The sequence below is a fragment of the Mesoplodon densirostris genome, chromosome 19 (genome assembly GCF_025265405.1).
Source record: "Mesoplodon densirostris isolate mMesDen1 chromosome 19, mMesDen1 primary haplotype, whole genome shotgun sequence".
Classification (NCBI taxonomy): Eukaryota; Metazoa; Chordata; class Mammalia; order Artiodactyla; family Ziphiidae; genus Mesoplodon; species Mesoplodon densirostris.
The window spans coordinates 47,399,609-47,413,234 of NC_082679.1; the positions used below are offsets into that span (position 1 = coordinate 47,399,609).

At 52.6% G+C, this 13,626-nt stretch overlaps 2 protein-coding genes across 2 annotated transcripts; one reads left to right on the forward strand and one right to left on the reverse strand.

The window, feature by feature from the left end:
- Positions 1-123: 123 nt before the first annotated feature.
- Positions 124-5,782, reverse strand: CENPT (centromere protein T). The gene is made up of 13 exons (XM_060083852.1): positions 5,606-5,782; positions 4,448-4,538; positions 4,221-4,308; positions 4,017-4,113; positions 3,760-3,896; positions 3,611-3,647; positions 3,247-3,395; positions 2,377-2,538; positions 1,746-2,066; positions 1,403-1,493; positions 622-798; positions 438-542; positions 124-356 (listed from the first exon to the last, which is right to left on the reverse strand). The coding sequence occupies exons 1-13, from the start codon at positions 5,716-5,718 to the stop codon at positions 233-235; spliced, it is 1,692 nt and encodes a 563-aa protein (XP_059939835.1). The 5' UTR covers positions 5,719-5,782; the 3' UTR covers positions 124-232.
- A 4,720-nt stretch (positions 5,783-10,502) lies between these two features.
- On the forward strand, positions 10,503-12,629 carry THAP11 (THAP domain containing 11). The gene has a single exon (XM_060083790.1). It carries the CDS (start codon positions 10,972-10,974, stop codon positions 11,899-11,901), a length of 930 nt encoding a protein of 309 aa, XP_059939773.1. The 5' UTR covers positions 10,503-10,971; the 3' UTR covers positions 11,902-12,629.
- The last annotated feature ends 997 nt before the right edge of the window (positions 12,630-13,626 follow it).

A 13,626-nucleotide genomic window follows, 5' to 3' on the forward strand; every position in this document is an offset into this window, starting at 1 on the left:
GACTGTTGTTATAAAATTGTTTGTCTGAACCCATGCTATTCTCTAGCTTATGCTGGGGAGTCAAGGGAAGGGTGCTTGGTCCCTGCTTGGCTGGTCCCAGAACGTGCACCAAAACACAGCATATTCTGTTTGTGACATTTTATTGATGCTGGGGGGCAGGGAGGAAACCTAGCAGTGTATGTGGGGCCAAGGGGCCCCGGGTAGGGACAGGGCAGGTGTTGAGGCCTGGCCACTACTGGGCAGGGAAGACAGTGTTGCCACTGAATGCACAAGGGATGAGCTGCTGTCGGTACTCCAGGGGTAGGTGCCGCTCCACGAGCACATGCAGGGAGGCTTGGTCAGTGACCAGGCCCTGCCTGCAGCAGAGGAAGATGGAGAATGAGAGAATCAGCGCCAGCACTCCCACACCCAGCATCTCCCTGCTTCCATCCACTTACCTTCGCATCAGCAGCTCCAGGTCCTCTGGCCTCACAGTCTTGCGGCCAGCATGAGCAGCAAATACCTCCAGGTCGTCACAAAGATGCTTGAAATACCTGTCCAGGCTGCCAAGAAAGTAGGGGTAAAACAGTCTGTTCATGATCTGAGGGGTTCCTCTCCCCACCCCAAGTGTCAAGGACTCACCACTTCTCCACCATCTCCACAGCCTTCTTCTCCATGGGCATCTTAGCATAGAAGCCAAAGAGTTTCGCATAGTGGTTCAGTCCAGTCTTGTAGGGATCTTGACGGGGTCTGGAGCCAGGGATTCGGGGCTTGGGAGGAAGCCTGGCCGACAGAGGCTCCGGAGGCTCTGAAGGTAACCTGGGGGCAAGGAGTGAACAGAGTTAGCTGAACTGCTGCTACCTAAAGAGGCCGCTAATCAAAGATAAGTCTTGCTGGCTCCTGCCAAGACTAGGGCCCTTGTGCTCCTTGGCCAGGCTGGACCAACAGTTCCAACCATTTCTGGGGGGCAGTGGGGACAGGGGGCTATGTAGAAGCCTGGTCTTTCCCTGGGGCCCCAACCCTCCACAATCTGGACACAATGTCCCAGTCTAGCCTCATCATACAAACCAGTACTTGCTCAGGCCCATGATCCTCAGGCTTTGGCATGGACATTCCCCCTACTCAGCCCACTGCTGCCTGTCCCATTCTGCTAATCCTCCTCCAGGAAGCCTTCTCTGACTGCATACTAACCTAGGCACTTCCCCCCTGCCCAGGCTCCTCTAAGCCCCTGCAGGCAGGCACCAGGATGACAGATGTGCTCTGAGTGGGCCCCATCCAGCCCACCTTAGGGTGCTCTCCTGGGTAATCATTTACACACCTAAAGGAAGAGTGATAAGAGTGATAACTCTGTGGTACCCAATGCCAACCTCAGTACCTGCCCCCTTCCAAGAAGCCCATGTGGAACAGGGTCGTGGGATCTTACACTGCAGTGCTAGGCGGTGGAGCTGGCTGAAGAAACTGAAGTCGCCTGGCCCGAAGGAACTCTGGGGTGCTGGAGGCCAACCCTGGACTTGCTGCAGAGGAAGGGCAGGGTTACAGAGGGCACAGGCCTGAGCATCTCACTCAACCCTGAAGGCCCACAGCCTCCTTATCCTGTTCCTCGAGGGCTCCATCTAGCTCCAGGCAAGCAAGGGGCCCTTCAGAGTTTCCCTAGCCCAAGACCACCTGTGCCCAGAAACACAAGCCAGGTAAGCCCCTCCTCCAAGGCCAGGGACACAGCTGTCACTTACCCACCCACCCCCTGATCCCTGCACTGGGCCCCTTACCTGTTCTACCAGAGGTGTCTTCATCCCCTGAAGATCCTTCTGGCTGCTTGGCCTCGACAGCCCCCCAGGATCCCTCTGCTTCGGTCACTTCTACGTGTCCTTCAGGCTCTTCTGCTCTGGCGGATCCCTGTGCTTCTGCTGCCTTCTCCACTTCCCTCAAGCTTCCTTCCATTCCTTCCTCTGCCTCCTCACCTGCTCCATTCTGTAAGGGCCCTACTCCATCTTCTTCAGAGATATTACTGCTGACGTTCGGAAAGCCCAGAGCAAGGGCATCAACCTCCTCCACCTCTCCTGCCAGAAGCTGGGCTGGCTTCCCAGCACCTGAATCAAGGGGAGAGAATACAGGCTAGAAAAGCAGTAGGCCCGGGCTGTAGCTCTGAGAAAGGTAAAGATGGAGTAGTAAAACCCAGCCTAGCCCATCAAGGAGGGAAGAGGGCCAGAGGCAGCCCCAGGGTACTGGTTTGGAATCTCCTGGCCCAACACTGACTCTGCTCTTGGATGGAGGGATCAACAGCCCTCGGGGGGACTCGGGGGTGAGGGGTACACATATGGGCCTGAAGAGGAAAAAACACCAATGCCAATTCTTGCTTAAGCTAGGCTTGGCTCCAGGTTGCGTGCCCCACATACTCACCGTTGGTCTGCAGCCCAAGCCCACTGCTCCATGTCCTGCGACTGGCAGCCCTCTCCACATCTTTAGCCCCAGAGTGAGAGCGGCAAGGCAGGGAGTGGTGCACACTGGGGGAACGGCCAACCAAGGGCTGGGAGAAGGGCTGGGTGTCCTCCAACACTGTGTCTGTTGGCAGAGTAGCAACAGGGGTTCTGAGGCTCTCATCTGGAGATCAAGGTCCAGTTGGCACTCAGTGTTTTGCACGCCCACCTGCTGCTCTGCTAGCCAGTCACCAGGGCCTGGGTAGTGGACCCACAAGCCTGCCCAAGTGGCCCTTAGAGAGAGAAGACTAAGCCCACTCTAAGCCTAATCTCCCTTCCACAGCTCTCCTTGCTTACCTTCCTGCTCCTTAGCCTGGCATTCCCAGGCTCCATAGGTTGCCCCACCCAATCTGCTCACCCATGCCTCCATTCTCCACTTCTCATTCAGGTCCCTCTGCCTGCAACCCTTCTCTTATCCTGGTGAACTTGACTTGTCTTTTGGAATCAGGCTCCCAGGTCAGCTCTGACTGAACAGCTGATCCTGAAACCTAGCCCCTTTCAACCTCCCAATAAGCTCCAGCCACCATATCACACCCCTTTCCTACCCTCAGTCCTATAGCTCTTCAAGGATATGGGGTCCTGGAAGATACAGAGGGACTAAGACTGGGCCCCCGCAAGACAAGAGGCAATTTGCAGAAAGAAAGCAGAAAGTCCTCATCGACCTACTGGCCAGGCTTGCTCACTGTTCTTGACTCAAAGGACAGAGAAGCAACCTTGGACTCAGCAGCACCCCCCATCAATCATGGGGGGAAAGCTTTCCCCACAGGGCGGAAGATGGAAATCTCAACCTTACCTGGAGGAGCCAAGGCCAGGGAAGTATCTCGCAGATCCTGCAAAAATGTACCCACATCTACAGCTCGGCGGGTAGGAGGTCTGCGGGCCAAACCAGGCCTCTTCACTGATTGTGGCTGCAGAGGTGTGGCGAAAGTCAAGTTGAGGGAGCTGATGGGAGGGACAAGGCACAAAGGAAAGTCAGGTACCCGAGGTCCAACCACCCTCCCCCACCCCAGGAGTCCCCCAGCTGCCCCGGTGCTCTCATCTCTTAGAACCCAGCCACCATGCTGTGAGCATGGAGCAGTTATGGCCAGATTGCATTCTAGTCAGCACCCCCTTCCCCAAGCCTCTCCTCCACCAACTCCCGGAACAGGCAACAGCACCTGGTGAGGGAAGAGGCATCAGCATTCCCATGAGGCTCTGCAAGAGAATGTAAAAAGAAACGATAATAAGTTAGCCAGGCCTCTCTCAGGCCTCCTCAGTCTCTCCAGAGGACAGAGAGGGTGGCCACAGGTGTTGTCCAGGACCTCACCTTGGGAGGGAGGCAGTCCCAAGTCCACTCCTTGCTGAAACACTGACAACCTCAGTCTCTGCTTCCTTCTGCCAAGAGCCAGCAGACCTGGAGCCAGGGTTGTTGGGGGCTCAAGTTCAGGAAGCTGCAGCTCCAGGCTACAAGGATGGAGCTTTTCTCAGACAAGCCAGGACACCCAACTCCGGCTCTTAGAGCCCCAAGAGGCTCCCTGACTAGTAATGCCCAGCAGCCTAGCCCAAGGAGGGAATTTACTGCACCTGCTCCGACCGCTTTCCCGTCTGGAAGCCTGGACCACCTGCGGTGCCGGCACTGGCTTCACCACTGACTCTGGCATTACGATGGAAGATTCTGGGGCTGTAGAAATAGCAAAGAGAGAGTGGAGCTGGCAGGGCAGGCTGCCCTAAATGAGAGATACCACAGGGCTGGTGCCTGATTCTCACTGCAGGCCAGTGCTCACTCACCAGTTAGTAAGATGTTCTTCATTAGAGTCCGGGGTGTCTGTTCCTCCAGGTGTCCACTGGCTTGAACATGGGCCAATCTGTCAATAGACTTTGGGTAAAAGCATCAAGCAATCAGTTTGTTCCTTTGCCTTGACAGTCCCTCAAGGTGGGCTCCAGAGCACAGCTATAACTCAAGAGCCCCCGAAGGCAACCAGAGCCCTGTAGTGATCAGTGGGTAGGGCACTTACCCTGGCTCTATGAGAACAACGCCGGGCAGTCATCTTTGTTTGGCTCCTCAGCCTCCTAGAGGCAGGTGTTTGAAGCAGGGCTCTCTGGACACTGCGTAAAGAGCAGCAACTGTAAGAACTATGTAGGGAGGGTGAACTAGAGACGGGTCTTCGTCAGGGATCTTGGCTGAAGTCCTTTACCCTCAGGGACAGGGACCAGAAACCACTTGCCCTCCCACAGCCCTATTCCCAGTTCTATATCAACAGGGTTGTGGATGAAAGGGAGCCGAGGGGTATGGGAAGAGAGAAGGAATATGATGACCCAGCCAGAGAGAAGGGCTGAGGTGACTATGGCAGAGGTAGGGGTTAACCACACAGATAAGAGGAACAACTGGAAAAGTATCCATTCTAGACACTAAAACAATCCAAGAATATTTCAATATTTTTAAACCTTTTAAGTACTAGTCAGGGTCTGACAGCAACCTCCACATGGGTCACTCCAGCCCTACTCTCTCCAATCCAATCCCCTCTCAGATTCCAGAACCACATAAATGTTCCTCTGGCACAACTCCCACCTCATCACTCATAGGTCTAAAACCTATAATGAATGGCTTCCCATTGTCTATAGAGGAACTGCACTGCCCCAGGAAGTCAGCAGATGCCATCTTACACCCTCTCTGCACCATGAGCTCACCACAGCCCTCACCCACTGACACTCCCACCACGTCAGGCCAAATTCGCTGCTCTCTAGCAAAGCATCTTTCCAGTTCCTGCCTCCTGACTGCTACCCAGGCTATGCTCTGCAACTCCTTTCCCATCTTTCGGCTGGGAACCGCTTGGGAGACAGTTCAGGGAAGATGCCTGGACATACTCTGGAAAAAAAGTGGCTTAGAGAACATAGCAGAGGTCCAGATTCTGAGCACCCATCCTTCGCTTCCAGAAGCGGACCCCCAAGGACGCCTGCATAATTGAGCTCTGAGGTCCCGAGCGGCCTGGAGTCTCAGGGGTGGGCGCACAAACAGCTGACCCGAGCCCAGCGAGGAGAAAGGAGCCTGTTCTCAGAGGCCTGGACTCTGCTCCTCTCCGAGACTCAGTTTCCGTCTCCAAACAGGGTCAGCTCTGGACCCCATCGCCCACTCCCTCTGGTTGCTCTTGTGTTGGGGCAGCGCCCTCACATACTCAGTCCGAGCACTCCGGGGTCGCCGCGGGGTGCGAGGATCCGCTGTATCCAGCACGCGCCGTAGTAGCGTGCGCGTCGTAGGCTCGCTGTCCCGGCTGTAGCTGTCCGCCATCGCCTCAGCAGCCAGCCCTCCCAGCCGCTTCGGTAGCTACGATAGCCGCCTTCCCGCCGCCACATTTAAGCCAACTCTCGCGATGCTGCTGAATTTAGGTCAACTCTCGCGAGGCTGCCGCACAGCCACACGGGAATTGCAGTTCTAGTCCTGCCGCCGGCTTCGCCCGGTGTGTACAGTGGTGGTAGCAAACGGGTTTTGCGGGCATCCTTACCTTGAGCCTGGGCAAGTATGTGCAGCCAGTCGAAGCCTCGGTTTCCTCACCTAAGGTAAGGTGAGGGTGATAACCACCTAATAAGGGTGTGTGTGTGTGTGTGTGTGTGTGTGTGTGTGTAATGACTCAATTAGATAATGTTTAACTCAGGATCTGACAAGTAATAAGCCAGGTCATGAATAAATAGCAGTGACTATTTGTGAGAATGTCTCTCATTCTCATCTCCCTCTCCGAAGATGAAGAGAGACACATTTGGGCCAGGAAAAAAATAACTGTATTCTATACGTGACCTGATCAAATTTGCATTTGCAAAGACCAATGTGTCTATAGGACCTGTATCTATCACAAGAGATCAGTTTGCAGGCTCAGAGGCTAGTGAGCTGTTTGTGATGCAGCAGAGATGTTAAAATCTCCAAACATCAGCAATTTTGAGATGAATTCCGGCTCTCAAAAGTTCTGTTAATGCTGGAGACTTCATTACCATATTTTCACCAATTGACAGCCCCCTGCCCCCTTTCTTACATTTTAATGGGAACTGAAATAGAACTTGAGCTCTGAGTTTTCTGTGGAGTTCTCCTTCATGCTCCTAAATTGTGTGTAAAGTTTCAGATACTGGCAGTGGCATGGGCATATTTGTGCTTATGTTAAAAAATAGAGCAAAGAAAAAATAAGATTCTTGCTTCTCAAAATTAGAGAACTGCAGAGGAAAATTATATCAATATTCCTCGTCATTTAGATCTGACCTTTGTGTTATCTGACTTAAATTGCTAGCCCTTTGCAGGCACATTTCCGCGATCACTATCAACCACCTAAGTGCAATATTTATTTATTATTTGTAAAGCTTTGGACTAGATAATATGGAAAAAACATAAAAAACTTTCCAAAACAATTTGAGAATGAGCTTACTTTTCATAGCATTATTTGTGTTTGCTTAGATTGTCTTTACTGTGTTTACATGATTGATTAAAATTTATATTTACTATTTGTCAAAAAAACAAAACAAAACACAGGGACTGCTCTGCTGGTGTAGTGGTTAAGAATCCACCTGCCAATTCAGAGGACATTTGAGCCCTGGTCCGGGAAGATCCCACATGCTGTGGAGAAACTAAGCCCATGTACCACAACTACTGAGCCTGCGTTCTAGAGCCCGCAAGCCACAACTACGGAACCTCAGTGCCACAGCTACTGAAACTGGTGAGCCTAGAGCCCACGAGCAACAACTACTGAAGTCTGCGCGCCTAGGGCCCGGGCTCCACAACAAAGAGAAGCCACTACAGTGAGAAGCCCGTGCACTGCAACGAAGAAAAGCCCCCTCTTGCCTCAACTAGAGAAAGCCCACGTGCAGCAACGAAGACCCAATGCAGCCAAAATAATAATAATAATAAAATAATATTTTATAAATATTGTTTTAAATAATAAAACACTGGGGGAATTCCCTGGTGGTCCAGTGGTTAGGACTCTGTGCTCTCACTGCCGAGGGCCTGGATTCAATCCCTGGTCCAAGAACTAAAATCCCACAAGCCACGTGGTGTGGCCAAAAAACACAAGAAAGCAAAACCAAAAACGAACAAACAATCAGAAAAACTGGGTTCATGGGGCCAGACCATGTGAGGTATCGCAGGTTCTGGAAAGGAGTTTGGAGAATATTCTAAATGCAATAGGCCACCGGAGGGATTTAAGCAGAGGTATTACATAATTATATTTTCTTTGGCAGCCATGTAAAGAACAGATTGCAGGGAAGGCAAGATTGGAATCAGGGAGACATGTGACAAAGGTTCTTGACTATCTCCAGAGGTGACAAGATAGAAGGTGGGCAGGGCAGTGGGGGTGGGGAGAAAGCCAGGCATTGCATTCCAGACATTCTTTTGAGTGTAGAAGACTAAGTGTAGATTAAAGGTGATTTTATGTACTGGAAGGTAGTTTTTTTTTTTTTAAATTAATAATTAATTAATTAATTGGCTGCGTTGGATTTTCATTGATGCGCAAGGGCTTTCTCTAGTTGCGGCTAGCAGGGGCTACTCTTTGTTGTGGTGCGCGGGGTTCTCATTGTAGTGGCTTCTCTTGTTGCGGAGCACAGGCTCTAGGCATGCAGGCTTCAGTAGTTGTGGCACACAGGCTCAGTAGTTGTGGTGCATGGACTTAGTTGCTCTGTGGCATGTGGGATCTTCCCGGACCAGGGCTCGAACCCGTGTCCCCTGCATTGGCAGGTGGATTCTTAACCACTGCGCCGCCAGGGAAGTCCCTTTTTTTAAAAAAAACATCTTTATTGGAGTATAATTGCTATACAATGGTGTGTTAATTCTGCTGTATAACAAAGTGAATCAGCTATACATAAACATGTATCCCCATATCCCCTCCCTCTTGCATCTCCCTCCCACACTCCCTATCCCATCCCTCTAGGTGGACACAAAGCACAGAGCTGATCTCCTTGTGCTATGCGGCTGCTTCCCACTATTTTACATTTGGTAGTGTATATATGTCCATGCCACTCTCTCACTTCATCCCAGCTTACCCTTCCCCCTCCCCGTGTCCTCAAGTCTGGAAAGTAATTTTATAGAGCATAATTTTCAATGTTCTGTACATAAAGAAATGACATCAGTTTGACTTCTCACCAACATTTTTTGAGTAAGGTAGGTCTTGAGACTGGTAGGAGTAGAACCATATCAGTAACTGTATGACAATGAAAATACATAATAACAGATGCAATGACTTTTGCTGAATTTTATCCCTACTGCACACATTTCATAAACATTTAAACATATAATGAAGTGTGTATTCATGTTTTTACACTTGTATAAATGATTCACTCAAATGAATGCACATCTTTCACCATGGGCTACACATACTAAAGAATGCATTTCTGAATTTGAAGGGGTTCAAGCTGTGGACCTCAGTTTGCATTGGCCAGGAGGAATGGTTCTGTGAAATCCACACAAATAACCAAGGGTCACATTGGTTGTAAACAGAAATGCAGTGGTAATGTTTGGGTGTTGGGACCAGAAAAATAGTTTTTTTCCCCATTGTCGTGTATGTTTCTAGAACATTTTAAGTATGGGTCTGTTTTACAACAAAGAATAACAAACTTGGACTTCCCTGGTGGTGCAGTGGTTAGGAATCCGCCTGCCAATGCAGGGGACACGGGTTCGAGCCCTGGTCCGGGAAGATCCCAGATGCTGCGGAGCAACTAAGCCTGTGCACCACAACTACTGAGCCTGCGCTCTAGAGCCCGCACGCCACAACTATTGAAGCCCGCCCACCTAGAGCCCGCGCTCTGCAACAAGTGAAGCCACCACAGTGAGAAGCCCACGGACCGCAACAAAGAGTAGCCCCTGCTCGCCGCAGTTAAGAGAAAAGCCCGTGTGCGGCAACAACGACCCAATGCAGCCAAAAATAAAAAGGAATAACTAAAAAAGTGACAGTTAACTTGGAGTGCTTTTGCAAACTTTTAAAAGGCCCGATCTATTTTGTTTTTATATCAAATAATTAGAAATAATATATAAACTAGGCTTCGAATTCATACCCGTGGTCTGTAATCAGAAGAGAAAAAAGTGAGGAGGGAGAGTCAGGAGAAAGGGTGAAGAATGGCAAGAAGTGGGAGAAACGGGGAACTCGGCAAAGGAGGGCTAGCTTACAGGTAATTCTCCTGGACGACTGCCTGGCCTCCTCTCTGGTTTTCCACAGCTTCTCTTGCCCTTTAGAACACTTTCCCCAAGGAAGTCGAGGGAGTGGGGAGGTAACTTGTTACAATACAAATCCTGTCCAACCTCTCGTTTAACACCCCTCCAACAGTTCCCAGTCACCAGCAGAATAAAATCACAAATCTTTTAACTTGGCCCTGTTTGGTATCTTTCGGAGCTTCTGCTATTCTGGCTACTCTTGAGGATCCTTAAGGGCAGAGCCTAGCTCCTTCCTGCCTCAGGTTGTTACAGGCTGGTTCCCGGGCAAAAACCAGCGACTCCTCCCTAACCAAGCTTTTCGTGGATTTTTTCGTCCTGGGCCTCCGCCTCCTACTTTTCCCTCTCCCTTGTTGATTTTGTTTTTTTGGAGCGTTTATTTCTGTGATTAGACATCCATTAGTGTGCATTCATTCACATCTATTATCCAAAAGTCTGACCCTCATCCCTCTATAGTCAGGCCAGGTCGGTATGGTTCCTGCAAGGTTCCCAACTCCCTGCACTAGGCTCGGCGCACAGTAGGCGCCTAGTGATGACTATGTTTAGGTCAATAAGACAGTTAAGGCAAGCGGCATCTGAGTCCGGGGAGAGTTTCCAATGCAGACAGAAGGGCTCCCTGAGGTCCTCTGGGGCGCTGAGGCTTAGGTCCTTCCTCCCCTCCCCCGCAGGAATGCCCTGGACTCAGCAGCTCAGGGTTGGGGGACCGCTTCCGGCGAACAACACAACCTCGTCCGAATCCTGGTCGGCTTGCAACCCGACCTTTCCCTTAGGCGGCGCTCCAGGCCGCAGCCGCCAAGTTTAACGCAAGGCATTGCGGGATTTGTAGTTTCCGTGGGCACAGGCCCAGGGCGCTTGCGCACTGGGGAGACGCGCGCCGCCCGACCCCCCCCATCAGGATTCCAGGTCCTTGCGAAGGGCGCTCCAAGCGACAGAGTTCCGACCGAATACGCCTCTCTAGTCCACCGAGGGTGAGCCGTGTAGGGGAAGAGTCCGCTCTACGTGGGCTGTCGCGGTGCCTTGCAAATAGGCCGGAACAAGCGCTCCCCCGCTCCGGAAGTGAGCGGCTTCTGCCGCGGTGCATTGTGGGGGGCGTAGTCCTCTTTCCCAGGCGGTCGTTCGCGGCGTCCCTGGGGCCCACTCTGGAGCGCAGGCGGGCGGCTGGGCGGCTGGCTCGGCGCGGGCCGACGGGAGGCGTATTCTGGGCACAGGGCGCCGGGCCAGGCCGGCCGTGCCGGGCGGCAGTAGTGGGACGCCGCCCAAGGCCTCGCGCGGTGCCGCCCGTCGAGGGGCGGGCGGCGGCATACAGACCGGGCCGTCGAAAGGCTCAGAAGGCCGGTGGGCCCGGCCGGGCCGCGCGGCGCAGCCATGCCTGGCTTTACGTGCTGCGTGCCAGGCTGCTACAACAACTCGCACCGGGACAAGGCGTTGCACTTCTACACGTTTCCCAAGGACGCTGAGCTGCGGCGCCTTTGGCTCAAGAATGTGTCCCGTGCCGGCGTCAGTGGGTGCTTCTCCACCTTCCAGCCCACCACGGGCCACCGTCTCTGCAGCGTTCACTTCCAGGGCGGCCGCAAGACCTACACGGTGCGGGTCCCCACCATCTTCCCGCTGCGCGGCGTCAACGAGCGCAAAGTAGCACGCAGACCCGCGGGGGCCGCAGCCGCCCGCCGCAGGCAGCAACAGCAGCAGCAGCAGCAACAGCAGCAGCAGCAACAACAGCAGCAGCAGCAGCAGCAGCAGCAGCAGCCGTCGCCGTCCGCCTCCACTGCCCAGACCGCCCAGCTGCAGCCGAACCTGGTATCTGCTTCTGCGGCTGTGCTCCTCACCCTTCAGGCTGCTGTGGACAGCAGCCAGGCTCCGGGATCCGTGCCTCCGGCGCCCACCACTCCCACGGGAGAAGATGTGAAGCCCATTGACCTGACGGTGCAAGTGGAGTTCGCGGCCGCAGAGGGCGCAGCCGCCGCAGCCGCTGCGTCGGAGCTAGAGGCTGCTACAGCAGGATTGGAGGCCGCCGAGTGCCCCATGGGCCCCCAGTTGGTGGTGGTCGGGGAAGAGGGCTTCCCTGATACTGGCTCCGACCACTCTTACTCGTTGTCGTCAGGCACCACAGAGGAGGAGCTCTTGCGCAAGCTGAACGAGCAGCGGGACATCCTGGCGCTGATGGAGGTGAAGATGAAGGAGATGAAGGGCAGCATCCGTCACCTGCGTCTCACCGAGGCCAAACTCCGTGAGGAACTACGCGAGAAGGATCGGCTGCTGGCCATGGCTGTCATCCGCAAGAAGCACGGAATGTGAACGAGTCCCCTTTCGGCCTTCGGGACTCCCAGACTCCTGCCAGCTTAGAGGGACCTGAGGCCGCCGCTGTTGAACTCCCTCATACTCATGGGGCACTGGTTGGCAGTACTGAGCCTTAGGGCAGCTGAACTCTTTTGCTGGTGACCAAGCACCCTCTCTTGTTTCCTCCTGAAGCAAGGTCCTGAAGTCTGGGATCTCAGACTCTGCACTGGTGACACCAGCAATTATGACTTTGTCTACCCGTCCCTACCTTCACTCCCCAACCCCAAGTTTATGTTGCAGATTCTGGTTAAGCAGAGGCTTCAGAACCACTGAACTTGAAACTTATCCCCTAGGGATGCAGGCGAGATGCCCAAGGACTGTGGCTTTGGGAAAACAACTAAACATTGAGTTTGGCCGGCAATCAGAGACAGCTCTTCTGTGTGTAGTGATAAGAGATCCAAGTAACATCAGTTCTACTTTTTGTGCTTTTCCTTCCCAGGTGCAGCCTGTGATTCTGATGGGGACTGGCAGATCTGTGCCTCTGCCTCCTAGGACCTCCCTCCCAGGAGGTCATCAACAAGGGGATCTAGGTGACCTGTTGATGGAGATCCAGCTTGCCAGGGACTTAGGTCTATCCTGTTATGTTTGCTACTGGTTACAAATTCTATTTTCTGTACAATTAGTCAGACTAAAGTTTTCACTGTGTTTGTTTGGCAAAACAGATTAAACAGAAAGTAAGGTTTTTATTTGGGTTTCGCCAATTTATTTTTATAAGGACTCAGCTAAGGGTCCCTGAGACATGGGGAGATGGACTTCCTGATAGGCCTCCACCTTCGCCGCCTTAGGTCTCAAGGACCAAGCTGACCCTGAGAGTAGAGATGCTTCAGTGACTAGGTTTCTCCATAAAGAGGCCCTAAGCACAAGGACCCTGGCCTCATAAGGTCTTTGCAGAGTTCCAGCTCACCCCGAAGAGTTTGGAAATTGCACCAAATGGTCCTGGTTTGTCCATGGGTTAGCTCCCTGTGTCCTTTCAACTGGGAGAAGGAGCAACTGAGAACTAAACTGAATTGTGGCAGCCCACTTCTCTGAGGGTTTTGAATTCCTTAAGAATTTTCAGCTGGAGTTGAATTTTGCTCACTATTATCGCCCTTAGGCCTAGTATGGTGTCTGGCACACATGGGTATTGCAGTTACTTAAATCAGTGAAGACCGTAGCTGGAACCAGCCATGGACTCTTATACAGATACCTTTGACTTTGGTACACTTTCATTGTGAAGGAGGTGGATCCATAGAGGACTTTAAGCATAGGAGTTGGGATTTGTGACCCCTTGACTCATTTTCTTGGCTGTTAATATCTTTCTTTAGATTGGATATTGTAGCGGCAAGGTGACATTTTTATCTATAGTTCCAAGTAATTTAGCTCAAAGCTAGCTACAGATGCCTTTAAAGCTAGCCATGTGGGCCTCCCTGGTGGCGCAAGTGGTTGAGGGTCCGCCTGCCGATGCAGGGGATACGGGTTCGTGCCCCGGTCTGGGAGGATCCCATATGCCGCGGAGCGGCTGGGCCCGTGAGCCATGGCCGCTGAGCCTGTGCGTCCGGAGCCTGCGCGTCCGGAGCCTGTGCTCCGCAACGGGGGAGGCCGCAACAGTGAGAGGCCCGCATACCGCAAAAAAAAAAAAAAAAAAAAAAAAAAAGCTAGCCATGTTTAACATGGGTGTTGGGGCACAAATGGACACTTATTGGG